This window comes from Phyllostomus hastatus, unplaced genomic scaffold (assembly GCF_019186645.2).
Source record: "Phyllostomus hastatus isolate PE091 unplaced genomic scaffold, TTU_PhHast_1.1 phas_contig_283, whole genome shotgun sequence".
Classification (NCBI taxonomy): domain Eukaryota; kingdom Metazoa; phylum Chordata; class Mammalia; order Chiroptera; family Phyllostomidae; genus Phyllostomus; species Phyllostomus hastatus.
Window position 1 is genome coordinate 3,066,439 of NW_025333833.1, and position 23,057 is coordinate 3,089,495.

Sequence of the window (23,057 nt, forward strand, 5' to 3'; positions counted from 1 at the left end):
TGACGGCTCAGGATCGGTTACTTGGGCCTTCTTCCCTACGCACAGGCAATGAATTCTGGAGTTCACACGATTTATAAAAGATGTAAAGTAATAATTACCGGTAGGTCTTAACAGTGCTTCTCGTCTACAGAACATACAGTAATCTACCATCGTTCTCCCTCAACGCCCTGGGCAAGGAAGGTAAAGTTTCTATTCAGAGTTCAAACCACTGTTGGAGGTCTGCATGAAGTGCGCAGAGACTCCAGGGGGAAGCTTCGGAGACCCCGGCGCCGGGTGCAGTGCCCGCGGCGGGCGGACGGCAGGGCTGTCCCGGACGCGCACGGCCTCCCACCCAATTCCTCCGTTTCCAATTTAGCCCAGGAAACAATTACAGATCTGCGTAAAAATGTGTCTGCAAAAATGTGTTACCTACAGTGCTAAAGACAAAATAAATAAATGGAAGGGTTAAATGAGGGCAAATGAAGGAATAAAATATAGTTCTTAAAACTTATCTGGAACAACGTATGGGATGCATGAAGTGGAAAAAACCAGATATAAGTAATGTATACAATAGAAACATTTTAAAAGACACATACATGTCTGTCTGTATATATATAAATACATGTAGGTATGTGTGACTTGATATTATACAAAAATATTACCAGTGATTATACATACTCAGTGACATTTCAGGTGAATTTAATTATATTTTTACTTCTACATTTTCAAGTCTCCAAAAATGACTATATTTCTGTAACAGAGTGAGTTAAATATCTGATGTAGATGTGAATACATGCATGCCGTGTGTGTTTTATATATAATATACATATATTTTATAGTATAAGTAATGTAAATGCTATGTAAAATGTATATAGCACATATATATTTAGCTTGTATAAGAACTAGGGAAAACAGAGGATGGAATTCAAATTCACACACATCGAGAACCCACAGCCTCTATGCGTGCACGTGGAAACACATCTTCAGAAACACGGCGACCCGAGAAAGGCACCGCACGCACCGAGGATGCATCAGGAGAGGAAACACCAGCAGCGTCATTGGACAAAGCGCCTGGTGTCAAAACAAACGTGGACTGAGCAGTGCGTTTTAACAGCTACACTTTCTCACATCTGATTGACAGGAAGTCTTTAAATGTCAACGGCTTTTGACAGTGAAGTAGTTTGGACAGTTTTTGCAGGGAAATGAGTGTAAGGTCCACAGGAAGCACTGGAGATAGTTCGGGACAACAAGACACGTCACTCTCCAGCTAAAGCAGCATCCTCAAAGGTCGTAGGTGAAATCACGACTGAACACACGCGACCTGTGTGGAAACCATGATGCACCATGACCTGGGGGCGTAGCCCTGCCGGCCAGGCCTTAGAGAAGATGTCATGGGAACCAAAGGCCCAGAAAGGGCCAACGGAATTGTGAAAAGGCAATTTAAGGAAGAAACTGGGAACCGCTGATCTTCAAAGGTAAGAGAACAGAAAAACACCTTCCAGAGTTTGTAGGATCACAGATGCGACGGGCAGAATGAACACAAGCACTGAAAGGCCATCCACTGTGGCTGGGGTTTCAGTAAAGTGGACGCAAGGAAAATAAAGTATCTCGGTGGAACAGGAAAACTCTGTGAGATGCGTTATCCCACTGATTTGGAATGAAATCCCAAATCCTTCCCAAGTTCCGTAAGCCTCTCAGACCTGCTCTCCTCTTGTCCCCTGCCCCGTCCTCACTGCCTTCCCCGGGCCCGCCACTCTGGCCACCCCCACCCCCGCCCCACCTCCACCTCCCTCTGCCAAGCTGGGGCCCTTGCCACAGTGCCCGTGTGAGGCTCCGCTCCTGGACCGCTACCGGCCAGCTGCTGTCTGAGAACTCAGCTCTCAAGTCGCCTCTTCAAAAAACAGTGTCACCTCCTCACGAGGACCTTCCCTGACTGTCCCACGTAAGACCACCTGCTCCTGGAGGCCCCCATGAGCACAGGGCTTAGTTCAACCGTCCTCCCAGCACTTGGCAACATCCGAGGGGGCCAAGTTCACTACCTGTTTACACGTACTGCACGTCTTCCCAAGGAAGAGATAAAGAAGAACCAAAATGTTATGGCACCTAGCAGGCTTTCCCTGGCCGCCCCAGGCAAGGCCAGGTCACTCTGTTTTGTTACACACACATCTCTACCTCACCGTGTAATTTTTCTTTTGTAACCCAAATTACACTTGTAATTCTTTCCTAGTATCTGTTTCTCTCAAGAAGTTTCTATGGGGCGGGAGCTACCGTGTGCCAACTTATCAGTCAGTGGACGGCCAGGGCAAGGCAGACAGGAGACCCTAAACACTTGTTTGAATGAATGAGTAGCTGGTGAACAAGGCAGGGAGGGTGATGAAACCAAACCTCAGTCTTACCTCACTCCCCAAAAATAACTCCGAATGGATTCAAGACTGAACTCACACCGTCGTGAAACCGGAAAACTCCTAGAAACCGTAGGGGGAGAGCTCCTTAACATCGACCGGTCTTGGCAATGATTTTCCACATAAATGGCAAACCACAAATATCCTGCAACCACACTCATTTAAAGTCTCATCTGTCTGGGCTGGTACACGGAGATCTACAGCATCTCTGTAAACGCCGCGTGCCACGCCAGCGTGGCCGCACCAGGGCTTACCCAGCCACCTCCCTACTGATAGGCACTTGGGTCGTCTGTCATCTGTCCCACTATAAACATCGCATTTCTGTCACTGGCTTGAGCGTCTCCAACCAGGTCCATCCTGGTCCTGTGTTCCTACCCCTTGTAGGCAACATTTATCACTTACACTGTTTTAAGAGTACAGAATAGCAAAAGTGTCCTTAGGAGCATTTCATCACAAATTTATAGAGTTGGGTTTTGTTTTGTTTTGTTTTGTTTTGTTTTTTTCCAAAAATTTTGGATCCCACTAAGATGATTTCTTGTGTTTGTTTTTGGAGTGTCTTTGGAGATGTGACTGACATATAACATTGTATTAGCTTCAGGCCTACAGCAGAGGGATTCAGTGTTTCTATGTGTTGCAAAGTGATCCCCACAGTAAGTCTAGTCAACATCCATCACCACATACAGTTTTAAAGAATGTTTTACTTGTAAAGAGAACTGTTCAGGTCCACTCATTTGGCAACTTTTAAACATGCAACACAGCGTTCTTAACTACGTCACCATCCCTCACATCCCCAGGACTGACTGACTTCATAACCGGAGGCCTGTACCTTTGCAGCCCTCTGCCCCAGCAACCGTCCGTCTGTCTAAGACAGCAGACCTTCAGTGTTCCTCTCACACTCACACTCGCACACTCACACTCACACACGGCAGTCTGCGGACATGACGGAGGGCCGAGCCAACGCTGCAGTGGCGATCATTCTGTGATACAGACGTGTGTCAAACCACGTACATCTTAAAGCTGCACAACGTCAGATGCAAATTATATCTCAAAAGCTGGGTAACAAAAAAAAGTAAAAAAGGGTGGGGGATGAAAAGGCAGAAAAAAGACAAAGAGCTCCATGTGAAGAAAATTAGGGCACTATATTCACCGGTTGCTGTTCAGGTTTGCAACTATGACTGGCCCCTCCTAGAGACGAATATCACAGAATATATGTAAAAATATTGTTCAAGTTTCTGCTTTCTAGTTGCAGTCACAGCAAATGATATCCTGCCCGGGGCTGTGGACCTGCAAGTTATCAGGTCAAGTAACAAAAGGACTTCTGGATGGGTAAGAAGTATTTGTACCCCCCCAAAAAAACAGTAAACCCGTTGAGAAGAAACACGGTAAAGCTGGAACCTAAAAACACCGGATGGCGCAAAATCCTGGTCTCTGCTGAGCAACCATGAAACTCTTTTTGAAGGTTCTCTTGGGACAGTGACTTGCAGGCATTTGTTCAGCCTAACCCTTGCGGAACAGCTGATGCCTGTCACAGACCGCAGACTGGCCCCTGTCTTGGCCAACAGGACTCAGGTGGGTCCTCTGTTTGGAGGGTGGGTAATATTCACTTCACTTTATCAGTCACAAGAGTCTTAGCATTATCTTCTCTCTTCTCTTCACGCATAAAGGTAAATCAATTGACGACTCTAGCACACTCTTTCTCTGTAATGCCATGTATGTGAGACGAACCAGATTTAAGGAAACGGTGGTTCTAGAATGTGCAGGCAGACCCTAATTCTGCAGCTCAGGGCTCCGACTGTAAAAAGCCAGACGCAGGTGGAAGCCGACCAGATAATCTGACCGTTACGGTCATGAAGTCAGGCCGGCAGAGCAGAAGGAACCCCACGCTCAGCTGCCCGCGGAGAGACCACCGGCCTCTCACCCACCCACACCTGCGGCCAGACCGAACGTGGGGAAGGACGCCACTTTCCTCTCGTTTCCAAAGGCCCGTCCTCTCTCACGAGGGACTGAGCGCACCTGACGTGGAAGGGAGGTCCGGACGCAGAAGGAAGCTGGAAAACTCCCCTCTGGCCGACTCCAGGTTCCCACTGGTTTCAGAGCTTTCCCTGCCACACACACAGAGTCGCCCCGGGTCAAAGGAGGAATAAGAAACAGGCAAGCCTTGAGAACGCAACTACTTTGCCTTTTAAAGTACACATTATTCAAAGCACACTAGAGCCTGAACTTCGTGCGTTGCGGCGCACAGCATGAAATCTGTTTTACATCAGAACCCAGCAGGCACGACATATACATGAGCTAAAATAAAAGTTTCGCCCAAGTTTCCCTCACTACATGCAGTGGATGCTGTGTCTGTCTCGGCTCCTTTTTTTTTTTTTGTTAAAGGAGCTGCCTACTATACACTGATGTCACAAAGGAGCGGTGGCTTACGATCTGCAGGACATCACGTGGTCTGGCCTGGGCCGCCTCTCTGGTCCCGCCTCAGCTCTTCTCTGCCCGGCCTCCCACTGCTGCCGACACCCAGTTTCCATTCGTCTTCACACTGACTCGCAGGCCAGTTCCTGACACGTGTTGCCTTGGGCCTTTGCTGGTGCTGTTGGCGCCGCCCGGAGCCTCCCCCGGGCCCTTGCACCCCACCATGCAGACCTCAAAGCCAAAGTCACTTCCTTGGAGGGGCCTTGGCTGACCACCCAACCTGAAGGACACACACAACTCCGGCCACGGCAGAGGGCAGGGGAGAAGTTCACTGCTCTTCGGGATGTTGGGAGGTCTGAACAACAAAATGTAAGGCAGGCACAGGTGCGCACATGCGCACACACACACGCACACACACACAGTACTCTGCAACTGTCACTTTCCACCTCCCTGTGCCGTCGCACAGGCCACTGACTTCCAGCGATGACAGTCAGGTTCCACTGGCTTCAGGATGGCTTTTCTGACTCTGAAGAGTGAGGGCCATCCTCCAGTATCCCCCATTGCACTCTGCACACTCTCAGAGCACGGACATTCTTTCGCACTATTTTTATTCGTTCAGCAAGTATCTGAGTGCCTGCGATGGTCCAGGCAACGGCAGTGAACAAAACGAAGATCCAGCCCTCTAGCAGTTCACAGTGTAGTGAGGGCAACAAATCCACACACAGGTAAGTTCAAGTGCACACGGTAAGTACAGTAACAGAGATGTGTAGAATGTGAGGTGGTAACAAAAAAGAATGGAGTGTCACTTTTCTTCAAGTAGAGAAGAAAGGCATCACGAGAGAAGAGACACCTCAACGGGGTCTGGGAGCATCAACAGCAGCCTGGCAGGCAAAGAAGGGGGAGGGCACTCTGGGTGCAGGAATCACAAGTGCAGAGGAGAGGGAGCGAGCTTACCGCCAGCCTGCAGTGACTCGGTGTGCTCCGTGAGAGACAAGCACCAGCTCAAAAGCAAGGCGCTCAGAGGAACGTCTGGGGAGGCGAGGAGCACAAGAGGAGGCCAGCCGGTGAGTGCTGGGTCTCGGGGGGCCTGAATGCCGGTCCGGAGACCTTGCATTTTATACGAAAGGAAATGGAGAGTCTCCAGTTTTACAGAGGTGAGTGAGATCAACAGATTTCAGTTCTAGGAAATTCCTTCTCATAGCAGAGAAAATAGTGGTTTGGGAAATTGTCGGACCAGACTGTTAAAGACACTATTGCAATAGTCCAGGCAAGGAATGAGATCGTAAAGGAAACAGGATTTACTAACCGATTGGATATTGGAGGCTGGAGAGACAGGAAGCAGGAGAACTCCGGTTGCTGGTTTAGCTTATAATACAGTGGTGTCGTTCATTAACTCAGGGAAATTAGAGAGACCAGGTAGGAAGAGAGCAAGTTCCGTTTGGGTCCTATTGAGTTTGAGGGGCCTTTGTGGTAACCAGGTAGAGATGGTCCAGGAAACTAGGCTAGGCGTTGGCAGGTCTCGGAGGAAACCTCAAACTGACCGAAAGCTTAGGCACTAGGAGAACTCTGTGGACTTGAAATCACCCAAGGAAAATGCATAGGCTAGAAAGTGAAATTAATTAAGGAACGAGTCTCGGAGGATAGCATTTACAAATCAGGCAAAGCCGGGGGAGGCATAATGGATGCCCTTGAATTTGTTGTTAAAGGGAGCCTGAGTAAGTTCTGAGAATTACTGGATTTAGCACTTAAAAGGCCACTAGAAACTTCAGCAAGAGGAACTTCCCTGAAGTCATTAGAGAAGAAGTCAGACGACAGAATATTGAGAATGAAAGTTGAGGAGGCAGAAGTTGAAGTGAGTGAAAACACTATGCTTTCTAGAGATCTACGGGTAGGTAGATGGAAGAACTGTGGAGAAACACAAGGCGGAGGATGTGTTTTTGTTTTATTTCATTTTCTTAAGATGTATGATTTTAACAGTGAGGGAAGGAAGTGGAGAGAAAAAGGCTACAATCACACACAAAAAGAGAACAGTATTGTCATGAATGGCAAGGAGTGAGACCCGAGGAAATAATGGGTGTGTCACCCTTCAGCACCTCTTCCTCCAAACTGGAAACACAACACTGAGTGGAGGATAAAGCTGCAGGTCAATGTGTAGGTCTGGGGCAGGAGGTTGAAGAAACTGTTAGACTCTGTCACCTGCTTGGAATGGAGGGAGGAGGAGGGGCAGGGTTTTTGGGGTGAAGGCTTGAATGGGGCTCTGGGGGAACAGGCAGGGCAGGCTGGGTAACAAAACCCAAGAAAGAGGGGGTGCTGAGTGAGGCTCTGTTGCTAAATTCACAGCTATACCCACCTGACAACAGTCAACTGTCTCCAGACCGTTATTCACAAATGTTTAAAATTTTGCTAATGATGTGAATGAAGTAGAACTCTCATGTTCTCAAACAGGTGAGTGAATTGAAATCACCTGCAAGCCTCTAAAACATGCAAATCCCCAGCCCTATTTCAATTAACTCAGAATTTCTGGGGCCGTAGCTCAAGCAAGTGATATTGGATAGCTCCCCAAGTTACCTAGACGGGGCATTTCTTTTAAAAAAAAGTACGGACCCAGAAGGAATCAACTGGCTCCTACTAGGTGGCCCTCAGACGGGGTGCGGGACCGGGTCCCGCCACCCGGCGGAGCAAAGACTAAAATCCAGGGAGACCCGCAGCCGGGCTGAAACAGTCACGTACCCACCACTACACACTCTTACATGAAGCACGCTAAGGTGAAGCCGAGCTTGAAAAATGCAATGATGAAAATGCAAACATTTAAAAAGTTTGTTCGGAATCATGTTTCACCTCCGGCTGTTAGACTCAGTGTTTTACCCCCAAAACTTTCCGTTACACTACTCTAGGGACTCAGCAGTACTAAAGAGACAATGGGGCGAACGTGCAAGGCCCGGGCACGCCCCGAGTGCCCATTAGCCCCAGGCCCAGGACTGGGGACGCTGCGACACCAGGACCCCGGAGCCGTCTGGCACTCACCATAGTCTCAGGAGGTCAGCAGAGGGAAAGAGGTTTTGAGCCGACAGGACGACTCCAGCACCGACACCGACGCCTGGTTACTCCGGCAACAGAGCCCCTCCTACTGCAGGATGTTGCACGGAAGTCACTGCCCCGCTCCCTTGTATCTATTGGCTGAAAGTAATCAAAGCTCCGCCCTCCACGCCGACAGACACGCCCCTTGACGCCGTGGCCCGGGGGGACGGAACACGCCTACCTCTTTCCAGCGTCATCACTTCCGTTTGGTTGACAGATGACCCGGAAGTTCAAGCCACGGGCCGGTGATTAGAGTCCGAATATTCTATAATTTATTTTTAAATAGGCATCTGTCCAGTTTTCAGTCACTGAAGCCTTACACCGTATGGCCTGTGTTGCTTGAATTTAAACGCACTAAGAATGCGTTTACCTATTTCTTTTGGAAACGTGTTCCGGAAACGAAACCCTGACTGATGAATCGGAAGTGACTAGAGAAGAGCGAGAAGTTGAGGTCAGGAAGACCTGGGCGGGGCGGGGCGGGATGGGAAGGGACTGTCCGGAGAGGGCAGCCCGGTGATTTCGAGCCGGAGACCCGGGACGGGGCAGCCCCCTGGACTAGGAAGAGTGAGGATCTCAGAGGTAAGTCCGAGAGCCGGCCGGTGGAGCCAGGGGATGCCGACCGGGGCGGAGGTCTAGGTGGGAGTCCGGTGTCCACGCCTTTGGATCCGGGGCTTGTTCAGACAGGGCTGGAACTTCGAGTGCGACTTCCCGGGACGGCAGAAGTTGACCGGCGTGTCGCCTCCTCGCCTGCCTCCTGCGACCCACTCACTCCACACCCACCCCGTCCCTTTCACCCCGTATTTGCCGGCCCACGCCCGCGATGTTTGCCCGTTTCGCCTGCATCTCCCCAGCGCGGTTTCAGGGCTCACGGCTCGATCGAAGGGACTTGGGAGGCCCGCTTCAAGGGCAACGTAAATGACCTATGGAGATGGACCACAGGGTTGGGATTGACCGTGGGAACGGGGGGCGGGGCAGCGAGAGCAACAGGGGAGAATTAGGACAACTGTAACAGAAAAACAAGAACAAATAAAAAATTATTTTTTTTTTTAAAAAAGGAGGATTTGTGACTGTTGAGGATGGTAGTCCGGGAAGACCCGGGGCCAGGCTATGGCGAGTACTCAGTGATCATTTTTGTGGAGACCCCAGTGGTCATCTACTGTACAGTTCATCCTTTATTAACATGGCATTAGTATCACCTTTCTTCTCGCGTTCTCCCGCGAATCTCTGTCCTGTAAGGCCGTGCATACATTTTGGAAAGCATATGCTATGCCATTTTAATCTTATTGTCAAGAAAATGCAAACTGAGGCATCAGGAATGTTTTTATTTTTTGTTAGACATCTAAACAGAAGCTCCTCTCCGATTACATACTGAATAAATTAGTATCAATAATGTCTCCTGAGAAAGTAATTACCCTCTTTAAAATTCCTGTTGTCGTATTAATAATGCAGAAGCCACCATGGTAGCTTAAGTGCTATTTCTGAACTAAAATTCCAGACACACCTCCGATGATTTAGACTTACAGCTGAGGACAGGGAAGCAGAAATACCACCCTGATTTTTTTTGAGACACTGGGTAGGTGTAACAGTATCACCTATTAAAGGATATGGGACACTATCTTTCCAAATTCATGTTACTAAATACAGCAGCAGGTAGAATTTCATATTTAAATTAGAGGGACTTAGTGAATGTGTTTATACAGTATTTTAATTCTTTCATTTTATTCTTTTTTAGGTTTTGCAGTAGAATTCTTGGGGTACATTTTTGTTAGTTGAAAAAATGACTACTCTTGAGAGTTTAGAAACTAAAGGTAAGTCTTTTTGTTTTAGTGATCATAGTTTTTAGAACATGACATTTATGACGATAGGATAGAGGAATGTTTGAGCCAGGTCAGTCAGCCTCATGGAGCCCTCGGGAATCGCCTGGGTTTCAGGTCTCCTCATGCTTATTTTGTATGGCAGTGTTGACATTTCAGGACTGCAGAGGTACAGATGAGTGCTCACAGCATTCTCTAGTATTTATTAGGCGACAACTACTGTTAAACATTTGCTGTAAAAGCAGAGTTTTACAGCCATGTTTTCTCTCCACTGCAAAATTAGGGCAAACAGTGAGTAGGTATAAAAGCTGTCTGTCTTGTTGCATTGGTTTGTTAGGGCTGCTGTGAGAAAGTACCACAAGCTGGTGGCATAAACTATAGAAATTTATTGTCTTGCAGTTCTGAGGCTAGGAGTCCCAGACAGGCTTTGTCCATGTTGGCAGGGCCTTGCTGTCTTTAAGGGCATCGGGGAAGGGTCTGTTCCAAGCTTCTCTCCTAGGTGCTGGAGGTTTGCTGGCAAGTGTTGGTATTCCTTGGCCTGATCACCCTGATAGTTTACTTTACGTGCCCATGGCATTCTCCCTGTGTGTGTTTCTGTGCCCACATTTTTCTTTTTTATAAGGATATCAACCATATTGGATTAGGGGCCCACCCTACTCCAGTATGATCTCAACTAATTAATCTTCAATGACCCTGTTTCCAAATAAGGTCGCATTCTGAGGTACAGAGTCAGACTCCCACACATGAATATTCAGGGAGACAGGATTCAAGTCATAGCACTTGCGAGCTGCAGGAGTGACGTTTCAGTCCCGCCCCCCGTTCTCTCTGCAGCTCTGCACCCCGTTTGTCATTCCCACATTTTGAAATACTTTCTGTCCTTGACCTGCACGACATCTCTCTCAGTTTCCACCTTCTCTGCAGCCCTCCACTAATGCAGTAGCAACTGTGGCTATTTGAGTCTAAGTTAATATTTTTAAAAGTTAAAAATTTAGTTCACTCAGTCACACCAGCCACATCACAGGCTCTCAGCAGCCACACGTGGCCGGGGGTGGTTGTATCAGAAAGTGCGGAGTTAGGGTATCTCCCTCACTGCGGGGAGTTCTGTGGGACACCGCGGCTCTGGCTGTGTTCTCTGTCTCTGTCCTACCCTCCTTCGCTGGTTTATCTTTTAAATGTTGCTTTCTCGGGGGCTTTCTCCTCTACTCTCAAGGCTTCAGTAATTATCTGTAAGAATGACTTCCAGATTTATCTTTAGCTCCGGTCTCTTCCCTTGTGATTCAGACCCTTATAGCATACTGCCTACCACCCGTCCTCACTGAAGTGTCGGTAACAGTCTTAGCATGTCCCAGGCGAACTCCTCCCGATGCACGTTACTCTTGCGGGGCGTGAGCTCTGGACGGAGGGGCTTTCGGTGTGAGCCGGGAAACCATGTTCTGGACGCCAACTTTGTGGCAAGCTGACCTCGACAGCACACTCTTTAAAGGGGGTTTAAATGTGTTTAGGGAGCAAGGGAGAGCCAATCACACCAATGAATATTGACTGAATTTAATTCAGCTGCATGCAACAGTGTTTCAGAGCCACCTTTTATATTATTCGGATATGCAAATCAGAGGCTACAGTGAAGGTAATGCTGGGGATTAATGGGAAATAAGATCAATTAATTGGTAACTAATGTGAGAGCAACTGGCATGGAGCTTGTAACAAACAGAAACTAAATACAGTGTTACCATACGCAAGGCCTCTGTGAAACTAAGTTATTGTCATTGTTATTGCTTGTTTGTGATAAGGATTAGAGTTTTAAAGCGCTTTCACATACATCGTCTCATTTGATCTTGATTTTACAGTATGCTAGGTAATTCCGTGTTGGTCCCGTTCCTCCTGGGTTTGCGTTAACTGGTGTTAGGGAACAGAAGGTGCTGTAATCGCAGAGCCTGAGAAAAGGTGCCCTTGTCGCTTTCGTGACGAGTGTGTCAGCTGTCCGCGCGTGCTCGAACGCCTGCGGAGAGCAGCCAGGGCGGTGCGCGGTGCAGGTCTCCGTGGCACCGTCGCCAGGAGGGCGTGCGCCGGGGCCGGGGCTGGTTCTGAAAGGGGGACATGCGCTAAACAGGAGCAACTACACCCAGAACCTCTGTGAGGGAACAAGGTTAACATGGAAACTAACGGTGCCGAAGTCAGACGGTTCGCTGAACGTAAACCCGGCAGCGAAGTCTGAGGCGTTGACACACGGACGTTCCTCTGACGCCGTGTGCCTTCCGTGCGTCCCCCTCTCAGAGGGCACCAGGCCGCTCTGGGGGTGCCCGGCAGACTCACCCCCTGGGGCAGCGGGGGCAGCGCGGGCAGCGCGGGCAGCGCCCTTGCGGTGACAGCTGTGCCTCATGGTTAAGTTCCGGGCTGGGTGTCTGAGACGGCGGGTGCCACGGGCCTCTCAGAGAGTGGGCCGCAGCAGACAGGGGGACCAGACGTGAAGAGTGGTGTGGGGGCTGGCTCCGTGGGGTAACTGAGGACCACGGCGGGTGGCGAAAGGAGCTGTGGAAGAGAAGCCGTGGCAGGAACAGAGGCCTGAGCGAGGCCCAGGAGGGAGAGGGCACTGAGCAGTCCAGCCGGGTCGTCCGTGCAGAGCATCCTTTGCCAAGAGTTCAGAACGACAGACAAGTGGGTCTTCAAGTGGGCGGTTTCAGCTGTGCGTGCCTGCGGCTGACGTTCAGTTCGCACGGTTCTCGAGCGTCGGGTGTCCGGGGAGAGCCAGGCTCTTGGCCTCACTGTGCCGTTTCCTGCCACCACCCTCTGGCACAGCCGCCAGTGTGTCCGCTTGCAGGTGAGGAAGCTGCGACTTGTGGAGGGTTAGGTTGCTCCCCTAGCGTCACACTGGGTCGTGGAAGTCAGAGCCGAGCGCCCCGGCTCCAAGTCCCCGGCACTTTGCACCGAGAGGAGAGGAGAGAGCGACCACCTGTGCAAGGGAGCACGAGCCCGCGGGACGGTGTTCATGTTTTCTGGGCACGTGGTTGTCTCGACAGTTACTTTTTACTCTGAACTTTTCATTCTGCTGAATGCCGGTAGTAATGCTGAGTGTGGGGGAGTGTGTCCTGGCCTTCTCCTGGTACGGCCTCTCAGTAAGTCGTGTCCGTGTTGGTGTCCCTTTGCAGTTGCCCTGGCTCCGGCCCCGGTCCGCGGAGCAGGGGATGGAATGGAAACCGAGGAGCCCCCTCCCTCCGTGGAGGCCCCCGCGGGAGCCCCACCGGCGCAACCTCCCGCCCTCCGCAGCCCTCGGAAGAAAGCGGCGGAGAGCCCAGGCGTCCTCCAGCTGGGCAAGGTGCTGGCCGACAAGGCGGTGGAGGTGGAGGCCGTGAGAATAGTGGTCCCCAAGGCCGCCATCACCCATGCCATGCCCCGCAGCGGCACCAAGGCCCAGGGGCGTCGGAAGGGGGGGCGCCTGGGCCGGTCGGACGGGGGCGCAGAGCCCAGCGAGGGGCTCGCGGAGCTGAAGAAGCTCAGGAGCTCGGAGCGGAGGCTGCTCCAGGACAAGGAGGGCCTTTCCAACCAGCTGCGGGTGCAGACGGAGGTAAGGCCAGCTGCCGCCCCGGCCCCAGGGAACGCCCCGATGCCGCCCCTGCTCAGCCCGCGGCCTCTTCCTCCTGGAGAGGAGGCCTCACGGGCCGCAGCTCGTCACCTCTCACGGTGGCTTCCTCTCAAATGCCACGTTCTCTCTCCGGGCCGCCAGTAGCGCTAGTGTGTGCTGGGAACTTACACGCCGTGAACCACGCCGAGGGCGGGGGGTGGTGGGCGCTTTGGGCCAGGTGGCGCGTAAGCTGTGAAGCGGGTTCCGGCTCTGAACTTGCAGCCGCGGACTGCCAAGGCAGGCTTTGGGGCCGCCTGGCGAGCCAGCCCCGTTTTACGGGTCCCCGAATTCCCAGTGTCTCTGCCCGTGCATGCACAAGGCTCGGACTGGAGAGACTGGTGGGGTGAGTACTGGTGCCCTCATCGTCAGCGGAGGCCGTCTGCAGTGTTGGTGTGTTTCTTCCATCTTTGCCTCGAGGCCAGCGGCGCCCTGGCCTCTCCGTTCGTCCCCTGTGAGACCGCGCACCGCGTGGCTCATAGACGCCAGTCCCTAACCACTCCGTGGTTAGTGGTCCCTTCCCAAACACATTGCAGGATGTTTCTAACACGTCGCTAATTCTAAAATCAGAATTTGTAAGCGGTTTGGAAACCAGAGGGAAACAGTGAAGACAGCACCACCTTGGTCGTCACCGTGGTCTCATGTCGCGGAACAGTCCGCCGCAGACGGCACCAGCGTCCCTCCGTGGCCGCGCCTCAGAGCGGTGCCCGTTGCCCGTTGCCGGGCGTCTGTGTGTCAGCGCCTGCGCTTTAGCGGCAACATAAAGGGTGCTGTATGGAGCACCAGTGGAGAGCCCCGAACTGCCTGCTCCGCTTACGTTCGTAAAAGTCACAGTCCCAGGGCACCAAGAAATTATTTTTTAAATGTTGAATAAGGTCCAAAAGACACCTAAAACATTCTGTCGTATTTTTAACAAAACTTAGTGTTTAGTGTTCTAATTTTTCTTCTTTCAGTGTTGACTGAAGCAGTTTGTTGTTTTTACCGCAGTGATTTGTGCTCTTAGTACAAGAGGCTCAGTTTATAACCATGTGGACTGTAAGTATAGATGCAAAAAGATAGAGGAAGATAAGGCTAATGTATGTATATTATGAAGCTTAAGTATTTAATGCCACCCTTTGATCCATTTTTTAAGTAACAGAGGTCCAAATGAAACAGTTTCTCTTTGTTCATTTTGCAACACTATAGTCACTTGCTTGTCACCTTGGTCACGCGCTCCTCCAGGTCAATCGCGAGCTCAAGAAGCTGCTGGTGGCCTCTGTGGGGGATGACCTCCAGTACCACTTCGAACGTCTAGCCCGCGAGAAGAACCAGCTCGTCTTGGAGAACGAGGCCCTGGCTCAGAACGCGGCCCAGCTGGCCGAGCAGCTGGAGCGCATGTCCATCCAGTGCGACGTGTGGCGGAGCAAATTCCTCGCCAGCAGGTATCTCCGGTCTTAAACGGCGTTTCGCGTTCTGGTCTTTGGTCTGCTGGCTTTCGGCCCGCAGCACAGGAAGTCGACCGTAGTGTGGAAAATTTGGAGTCGGTGCTTGAAGTACTTCGTGTGTTAAGACGCGCACTCTCGCTCCTGTGGGAGGAAACGCAGCGTCCCTGAGTGGGGAGGGACACCCTGCGGACCACCCCCCCTGCCCCTGTGGAATTCGAGGTCACTGCTCTGTAGGGGAGTCGCCCGCAGTGCGGAGTTTAATGGCAGACAGAGCGGTTGACCCAGACATCTAGTAAATGCCGAAACCACAAAAAGCAGGCTGCGTTATCCTTCTGGAGAATCAGATGGCATCGCCGCTCTGTAAGACAGCACGACTTGTCCTCCGTGCCCTGTGCTCGTCGTGTTTAACCACAGAAAGAGCCTCCCAGCCTCCCTCCCCGTGCACAGAGGGAAAGGGTGGCATCTGTGTGCACACGGGGCGGGGCTGCTCCCTGGGGCGGTGCGCACGCACCCAGGACTCTCAGCTGGGGGGTGTGGTTCTTGGTCTGCTCACCTGCATCCTCCGGCACCGAGCTGCGGGAGACCGGGCTGCGGGCGTCACCCCGCTGCACCCTCCCCACCCCCCACGTGCTTAGCCGCATGTCCCACACACGACACGCTGAAGGGCCGCTGGCTTCAGTCCGGTCCTCCGGTGACCTCTCTCAAAACCCCGGAGGTTCCCGGCTGAGCTGTAAGGACCGCTGGGTGTCAGGAGCAGATTTTCGGGAAAGTGTTTCTGCACGTCTTCCTACCTGTGACAGGTTTTAGTAGGTGACTGCTCCCTTCAAGTCCGTAATTTGATTTCTGACTGTGCCAGTATAGGGTGCTGTCTGGAGAAGTGAACTTTGTCTTTGAGTGGAAGTGAGTTAGTCCTCTTTGAACAGTTTAAGGGGCATGTTGTAATGCATGTTGAAGCATTTTATAGAAGCCTTTCTACATTATTTTAATATTTTTCTAAAGGCAAAGAGGTAAGTTGGATGGCAGGAAAATCATGCATTTTTGTTTTCCTTTAAAATGTTCATTTAAAATATTTCGTTAATGTAATTTTTTTTTCAAAATTTGATCAATCTGGGGTAATATTGAGGTAATCCTGAAAGTCACTATAAGAAAAGTCCATTTCCTTTGTCATTTTGTAAATGTTTTAATTGAATCCCTCCAGTGAGTTCTCAGCTTATACACATTTTAAATGTTTTTTAGTGAAGATTTAAAAACAGAATTAATTTGACTATGTTAACTCTTCTTGGTTTAAGCTTTTGAAAATGACGATCACCAACGTCATATGTGAACTTCTCTGCACCGGGTTGTCGTCCGAGAACTCACCGGGGCTGTTTTAATCTCTCCCAGGGTCATGGCCGACGAGCTGACCGGCGCCAGAGCAGCCCTGCAGCGCCAGCACCGCGAGGCCCAGGGCGCTGTACGCGACCTCCTGAGCGAGCGGGAGCAGTTCCGCCAGGAAATGAGAGCCACCCAGAGGTGCGGCCCTGGTCGAACATTGGGAACCTCTCAGCTGCCCCCGCAGGGTCTGTCACTGGGCAGTCCTGTGGCGCTGCTGCACCGAGTCACGCGCTGAGCACGTGCTGTGCGTGGCGGTTCAGAACAGATGCCCGGGAGAGGGAGGGAGACTAAAAACAGAAGGTTCGCTTCCTGGTACACACACAATAGAGGAGATCTCTGGGTTCAAGAGTCAGCTTTGATTATACTTGCAGCACTTTTGTAAGACTCCCTGGTACAAGCCAGGGAGTGCGCCTGCCCTTCCTGTGGAAGGGTCCTTTCGAGGACCCTTCGACGGCGCGAGCGCTCCCCTCCGGTCCACGTGCACCGCAGCTGCCAGAGTCGGCGGCCTCCCTCCCGAGTGCGCGCGCCCCCGTGCAGCTGACGCACCGCAGGTCAGGTCAGTGCAGGTCACAGAGGAGACCGCGGGGCAGACGGGGAGCGTGAAACCTGATGCATCCAAGTGCCAGACTCTCGGGAGGCAACTGAAGCGGTGTTTACAGGGAAGATCATAACTGAGTGCTTAGCTTAGGAAAGAAAAAAGGTCTCAGCAGTGTAAGCTTCTCCCTTAAGAAATACAAGGAGCAATTTAAGCAGAAAGAAGAAAACAGTAAGGATGAGAGCAGAATAAATGAAACAGGAAGCCAAACGCTGCTCCTTTGAAAAGGTAAGTTAAGAACCCCAGCATACTCAGGAGAAAAAGATGCATATGATGAGCAGCAGGACTGAGGAGGGCTGCAGTGCAGAGTCTGCTGACATAAAAAGGGTAACGGGTGTGTGTCAGTGTCAGGAACAGCTCTCTGCCAGTACATCCGACAGCCGAAAGGAAACGGGCAGACTCCCTGAAAGACACAGACCACCACCCAAGGGGACTCAAGAACAGACAACCTGAATGGCGTCACCTATTAAACCAATTGGATTTATAGTTAAGAAACCTTCCAGGAAATGAGACTCCAGGCCTAGACTTACTCGCCCGTGAATACTAGCAAACATCTACGGGAGAAATAAAGCCAAATTTACACACACGCTTCTGGGAAGTAGAGAAGTGGGGAACAATTCCCACTCATTGTGTGGAGGCCAGCATTGTCTCGATACCAAAACCAGGCAGAGGTCGCAAGAAAACTATGGACCCATACCCCTCACGAGCACAGATGCAAAGGCCCCTCACCGAGTGTTCATGAGTCAGATCCACCCGTGTCCCGTCACGTGCTGCACAAGGACCTCGTGGTCGACGGCGGACCCACAGTGGTCCGTGAGGTCACGGCGGAGCTGGGAGAGTCCCACCCCTGACGTGCGGCAGCCAGCACGGGCGGGCTGGCATGTATGTGGTGATGCCGGGGAGAACAAACTGACGTGCTGCCAGTCGTGTAAGAGCGGAGCGCGTGCAACACGTCCAGTCCACGTACTTGACAGTGATCACGCGTGACTACGTGGTGGTTTACGTGTGTCCCATGCTATACTTTTTATCGTTATTTTAGAGTGTGCTTTTTCCACTTCTGGAAAAATCAGCGTGCTGCCCAGCAGCAGCCTCACCCAGCGACTGTCTCCGGGTCACGCATTTTCTCGATGGTCGCTGTACTCTCATGTTGTACGCTGACCTGCTCTACCGGTTTGGCGCCCGGGAGCAGTAGGCGGTGCCGTGCAGCGCAGGTGTGCCGGAGACCGCACCGTGTAGGTGTGTGCGTTCGCTCCGTGACGGCCACCCCATGACACAGTTGTCAACGACGCATCGCTCAGAAGCTAGCCCGTCATAGGTGCAGCATGACTGTCTAGAAAGGGTATTTACACATCATGTCCAAGTAAACTTTAGCCCAGGAAGTGTAGGTTGGTATGTCATTCAGAAATCGGTGCAACTCCCAGAAAAGAAATGCATATGAGCATCTCGACAGATGCACAACTGAGTGTACTAGTATATTTCACCCGTCTAGAAATATGAGAACAAAACAGTGGTTTGGTAAGTGATTTCCTGATACCCACCTAATGAACTGATGAGGGCTCTCTGTAATCTGACTTACTGTGCCAGACTTGCTGGTTGATTGAACTCTGAAGGAAAGGTGTGGAGAAAGGTGTTACACGACTTCGGGGGTGTTACTCACTGCGCACCCGCCCTGGCCCCCTTCACCCCCTTTGCTCACGGCCCGTGTGCGTGTGTTCCCCGCAGGCTGCTGGAGGAGCTGCTGGTCTCCCTGCAGTGGGGGCGGGAGCAGACCTACTACCCCAGCGCGCAGCCTCACAGCACGGCGGAACTGGCACTCGCCAACCACAAGCTGGCCAAAGCAGTGAATTCTCATCTTCTGGGAAATGTCGGAACGAACACTCAGAAAAAGGCTCCGTCGACAGTTGAATTCTGCAGCAGCCCGGCAGAAAAAATGGCTGAAAAGGTGAACTCTCTCGCGCGACCTGAGGAGCTTCCAACACTGCCCTCCTCCCGAGGGGCGGCCTGTCCTGGGGGAAGGGGCGACATGCGGGCTCTAAGCGTGATTCTCACGCAGACGGGCTCATCATCTTGGAGGAATCGAAGTCTTCCTCTGAGCTTTAAGGTGCTCAGATAGGATTATTCTGTTCTTAAGGAGAAAAATGTAATGGTTTACAAAGAGGGCCTATTATTTAGGCTTTTCTTGAGCTCCTTTTGATACAGACTGTGTAGAATTTCTAATTTAATGATCAAGAGTGGATCCTAGATTGTCTCTGACCTTGGGAACTGTTGACCCCCACACACTGATGTGCCTGTGCCTCCTGCTGCGGAATCACCCAGCGCAGACCTGGCACGCACAGCCCTGGTGGAGTCAAGGTCATGCCGATGAGCTGCCAAACAGTTCTGACCTCAGTTCTGACCACAGACCAGGCGCACTCCCGTCCTCCCCAGTGTCCCGCCCGCAGGTTCCCATCGCGGGCGGTCGCTGACTAGAGCTGGCCCGCTGGTGCCATCTCGGTCCAGCACCTCTGCGGAGACCTGTGGTCCCAGTGTCTCCTCCCAGCTCCGACTCCTTCGTCCCGATCCCCCTGTTCCTGGGTCACGTCATCACTTTATCCCTTGACCCCTCCATTCTTTCCTCTTGTCAGCCACTCTCCTAGCTCTCTCCTTGCCTCGGTTGGCCTGGACTCCATTCTGAAGTGCCTTTGTCTCTTCCCTTGTCTCGGAGCCCTGGAGACTGCAGGCCTGTGTCCGTCCAGCTGTGTGTCGCCCTTGTTCCTACCCCCCATCGCACTCACCAGCAGGCGTCTTGCTCCTCACGTGCGGAAAGGAAGGAGGCAGGGGCACAGCGCTCCCTCAGCGTCCCACTTGACATCCAGACGCCGGTCTCTCTGGCGACCAGCCTCCCGTACATGCCCATAGGATATCTCCACGTAGCTGTCCCCCAGACAGCTAAAAATAGAACAGCCTCTTTTCTCCTTGCTTTAGCATTCGTACTTTTCCCCACCCAGAAAAGTAAAACCAGCAGAAAAGCAACCTGCTTCTCCACTACTCCCTATCTTAGTGGAATATACGTGCTATATGGGGATGTTTTGAGGATTCCATAAAATAATGTATATAGAGCCCACAGCGGATCCCAATCCAGTATAATTTCTCAGTCAATGGTAGCTACCATTTTTAGCATTTCCTTCATCCCCCAAATCCTGTTGATTCCACAAATCCTATCAGTTTCTTCTCATCTGTCCTTCCTCTCAGCTTCAACCACCGGCCTCCAGCCTGGGCTGCCGCAGTGGCCGCCTCACCCATAGCCCCTGCCGTGCTTTTCACCCACAGAGAGGTTTCACAATGCCGCCCCCCAAAAATGCCAGTGCATTCATCTCGGAACTCCTGTAGAAACAGCTCCCCGTCTCCCTTATGGAGTTTGAATCCTGTATATTGTGTAATTGGGTTACAGAATAACCCAATATAATCCCAATAGGATTGTCATAATCTTTACTCCATTTTCCCTTCTCAATGATCATTTCCCAGGTGTACCTCCCCACCCCCCACAAGTCACATTCCAGCAGTCAACCACTCTTTATTCCCCTGTCACTGTGCCCCTGTGTCTCCACGTCTGTCCCTGCTATTCCTTCCGCCTCCGCTGCCCTTCCAGCACCGCTCCGCCTTGAAGAGCCAGCCCTCTCCACGGCCCAGAGTCTCACCAGCACATCTACATGTGCCTTCTTCAAGGCTCCCGTTGCAGTTTACATGTATTTATTACAGCTCTTGAACATGGAGAATTGCAGTTTGACTCTCCATCACCCAAGCTATCAGGTTTTCTAAGGACGGGGCTGTGTCTTATGTGTCCCCAAGATCTGGTGTAATCCTTTGCACATAGTAGGTACTCAGCTGTTTAGTAAATGGATCAGCACCTAAAATTAAACCCGTCATTTTGTCCTTGCTGTTCTCCTTCTCTGTTCTCTCTGGGAAGTTGTGTCACCACCCGTGGCATTTGACCACTCCTTTCTTGGAGCCGGGGCTTTCCAAGGTCCCTTCCCAGTCGCGCCGCCTGCCTCCTCTGCACCGTACCCGCCCCCTCACGTGCTGACAGTGGGAGAATGTGAACGTGAGCGCGGGAACATGGAGCCAGCGCTTTCACGTTGTCTTTGCCCGAGAGCTCCTCCTGCTGCGGGCCTCGGCAAAGGCCGATGAGGGACCGAGAGAATCAGAGCGGGAGAAGCAGGGAAGGGAGCAGGGTGCCCGCGAGACCCCAGACAGGCACACAGCAGCTAGCGCGTTCAGTGCTGCTAGCGTTCAGCGCTGCGCATAAATCAGGAAGAGAAAGGAAAGGCCCCCGGCTTTTGTGAGTGACCAGAAACCTGGAAGTAGGATCTCAGCACCGGAATCAGGCAGAATGCCGACTCCGTGCGGCCGAGGGAGAGACTGAAGGGGAAGACAGCGGGTGCTCTTGGGTGCGGGGTAGAAGGGAACACCTCTCCCTGTAGAACTGACACAGCCTTACCTCCTCCTGTGTTTGCATGCTTTTTCCTCAGCATCCACAGGAAACAGCAATTGCTTCATTTTTAAAAAGTAGGTGGGCTGGGTAGTGTAATAACTGCACGTCATTGTGGAACTTAGAGCTTTCTGAGAGAAGGGGTGAGCTCCCTGGTCAGTCAGGGTCCTCGTTCACATGGGATGTCCGTGGTCGTCACATACACACCAGTGAGATGGGACTTCGTAGCAGTTGCACCTCAACAAAGCCCAGGGCGTTGCGGTCCCCGCTGGACCCGCTGACGTTACTGCCTGTTTTCCGTAGGTCTTGCACAATTTGGACCCCGTTGCCTGCACAGAAAGCCCACCTGATCGTCCCTTTTCTGAGTCTTCACCCAGCACCCTACTCACCGCACAGAAAAATATTGGGCGGTTTCACCCCTACACTCGATACGAAAACATCACCTTCAACTGCTGCAACCGCTGCCAGGGGGAGCTGCTCGTCCTGTAGGGGAGCGGGCGGTGGCCGGCCTGCCGCGGGCACCGCCTGCCGCCCGGCAGCCGCGGGCGTCACTGGGGAGCGGGGCTCCTGCCACACTGGAAGTGCTCTCGCTTCCCACTGACGCGACATACGCCCCCGGAGACGCCCGCGGGCCAGACTGCCGACCACCCTCTCCTAACGGCGGTCTCAGGGTCAGGAAAGAATGAAGCTGCTGATACGTCTCGAGTGCAGAACACTGCCCAGGCGTGACATGATGCTTTCCCTACGTCTAGAAGGGAAGGAGTTGCATGCCTGCTTTCAGGCTCTAAGTCACTGTTTATCCTGCTCCAGCACTTAATCTTGGTCCCTGACACGGGGATGGGCGCGGGCAGCCCGGGTCACGTGCAGCCACGCCCATGGCTCACTGCGTCTGCGCGGCCTTTGTAGCGCCGCGTGGACCCCGGAATACGGCCTGTCCCGCCCCTCCCAGTTTTCCGATCCTGACTCTGAAGCAGTACTTGGCAGGGAATGTTGGGGGGAAGGTGTTCTTTTCCTTTTCGGTGGTTTGGGGGGGCTACAAAGGAGGCTTAGGAAATGCTCTAGGTGAAGGTTTTAGAAGAAGGGCTGAGTGTTAGGGAAATTAACACCATCGGACCGCCCCACGAGCGGGCGAGTGCCCCTGCGCGCGCGTTCTCGCGGCGGCGCGGTGTGGCGTGGGGCCCGCAGGGTGGGCGGCACAACTCGCCGTGGGGAAGACGCAGACCCTGACCACGGGGCTCGCTCTGACCAGCGCACCCAGAACGTCCAGCTTGGTGTCTACAGGACACGGCGGGGCAAGCGGGGTCTTTGTAGGATACTGTACGAACTCAAACGTGCAGTCCATCAGTTAATTTACATTATGTCGTATCTATTACTGTTTATTCATGATGGACAATCACAAAACACTTTTATAGGCCTTTAAAACTGTCCATAAAATGTTTGTACCAAATTATACTACTTAGTTATGGCAGTGCTCATCGACAGAGAAATCCTCGAGAAACAAATCTGGCCAAAGTACAGTATATTTTAATGTCAACCTAATGGTTTTGGTGTTTTTGGTCTCCTTCATCTGAATTATATTTATAATTTCAAGTGGCAATAAATTTCTCTATATTCTTTATTCAGCATTGTCTTTTTTTCCCCCAGAATGATGTATTTCAGTCCAAGTTTCCATCTGGCTTATACTGTTTACAACTGCTCCTCAGCCCCTCCCTGAGTTTTCCGTAGTATGAAACCGAGGGTGACGCAGAGAGGAAAGCTTCGTGACAGTGGACTGGGCTGTGATTTCTTAGTGGTGAGATCCAGAAGCACAGGCAACAAAAACAGACAAAAAAGATAAACTGAACATCAAAATGAAAAACTTCTGTACATCAAAGGACACCATCACCAGAATAAAAGGGCAC

General features: G+C 51.8%; 2 protein-coding genes across 4 annotated transcripts in view; one reads left to right on the forward strand and one right to left on the reverse strand.

Annotated features, from left to right (window-relative positions):
• Positions 1 to 7,948, reverse strand: part of NME7 (NME/NM23 family member 7) — an 83,650-nt gene extending 75,702 nt beyond the window's left edge. The window contains exon 1 of one of the 2 annotated variants that reach the window (XM_045838537.1): positions 7,815 to 7,948. In XM_045838537.1, the coding sequence (XP_045694493.1) occupies positions 7,815 to 7,817 (3 nt within the window). In that variant the 5' untranslated portion in view covers positions 7,818 to 7,948. The remainder of the gene's footprint in view (positions 1 to 7,814) is intronic. The other variant, XM_045838538.1, reaches the window with a different exon arrangement.
• Positions 7,949 to 8,104: 156 nt separating this feature from the next.
• BLZF1 (basic leucine zipper nuclear factor 1) lies at positions 8,105 to 22,774 on the forward strand. 2 transcript variants are annotated; one of them, XM_045838470.1, is made up of 7 exons: positions 8,105 to 8,447; positions 9,601 to 9,676; positions 12,826 to 13,241; positions 14,517 to 14,716; positions 16,103 to 16,231; positions 18,411 to 18,630; positions 19,313 to 20,600. In XM_045838470.1, the coding sequence occupies exons 2-7, from the start codon at positions 9,646 to 9,648 to the stop codon at positions 19,322 to 19,324; spliced, it is 1,008 nt and encodes a 335-aa protein (XP_045694426.1). In that variant the 5' UTR covers positions 8,105 to 8,447; positions 9,601 to 9,645; the 3' UTR covers positions 19,325 to 20,600. The 2 variants fall into 2 exon arrangements, with proteins under 2 accessions (XP_045694426.1, XP_045694425.1); XM_045838469.1 differs by lacking the exon at positions 19,313 to 20,600 and adding an exon at positions 21,460 to 22,774 and having other exon boundaries at positions 8,106 to 8,447.
• Positions 22,775 to 23,057: the final 283 nt, after the last annotated feature.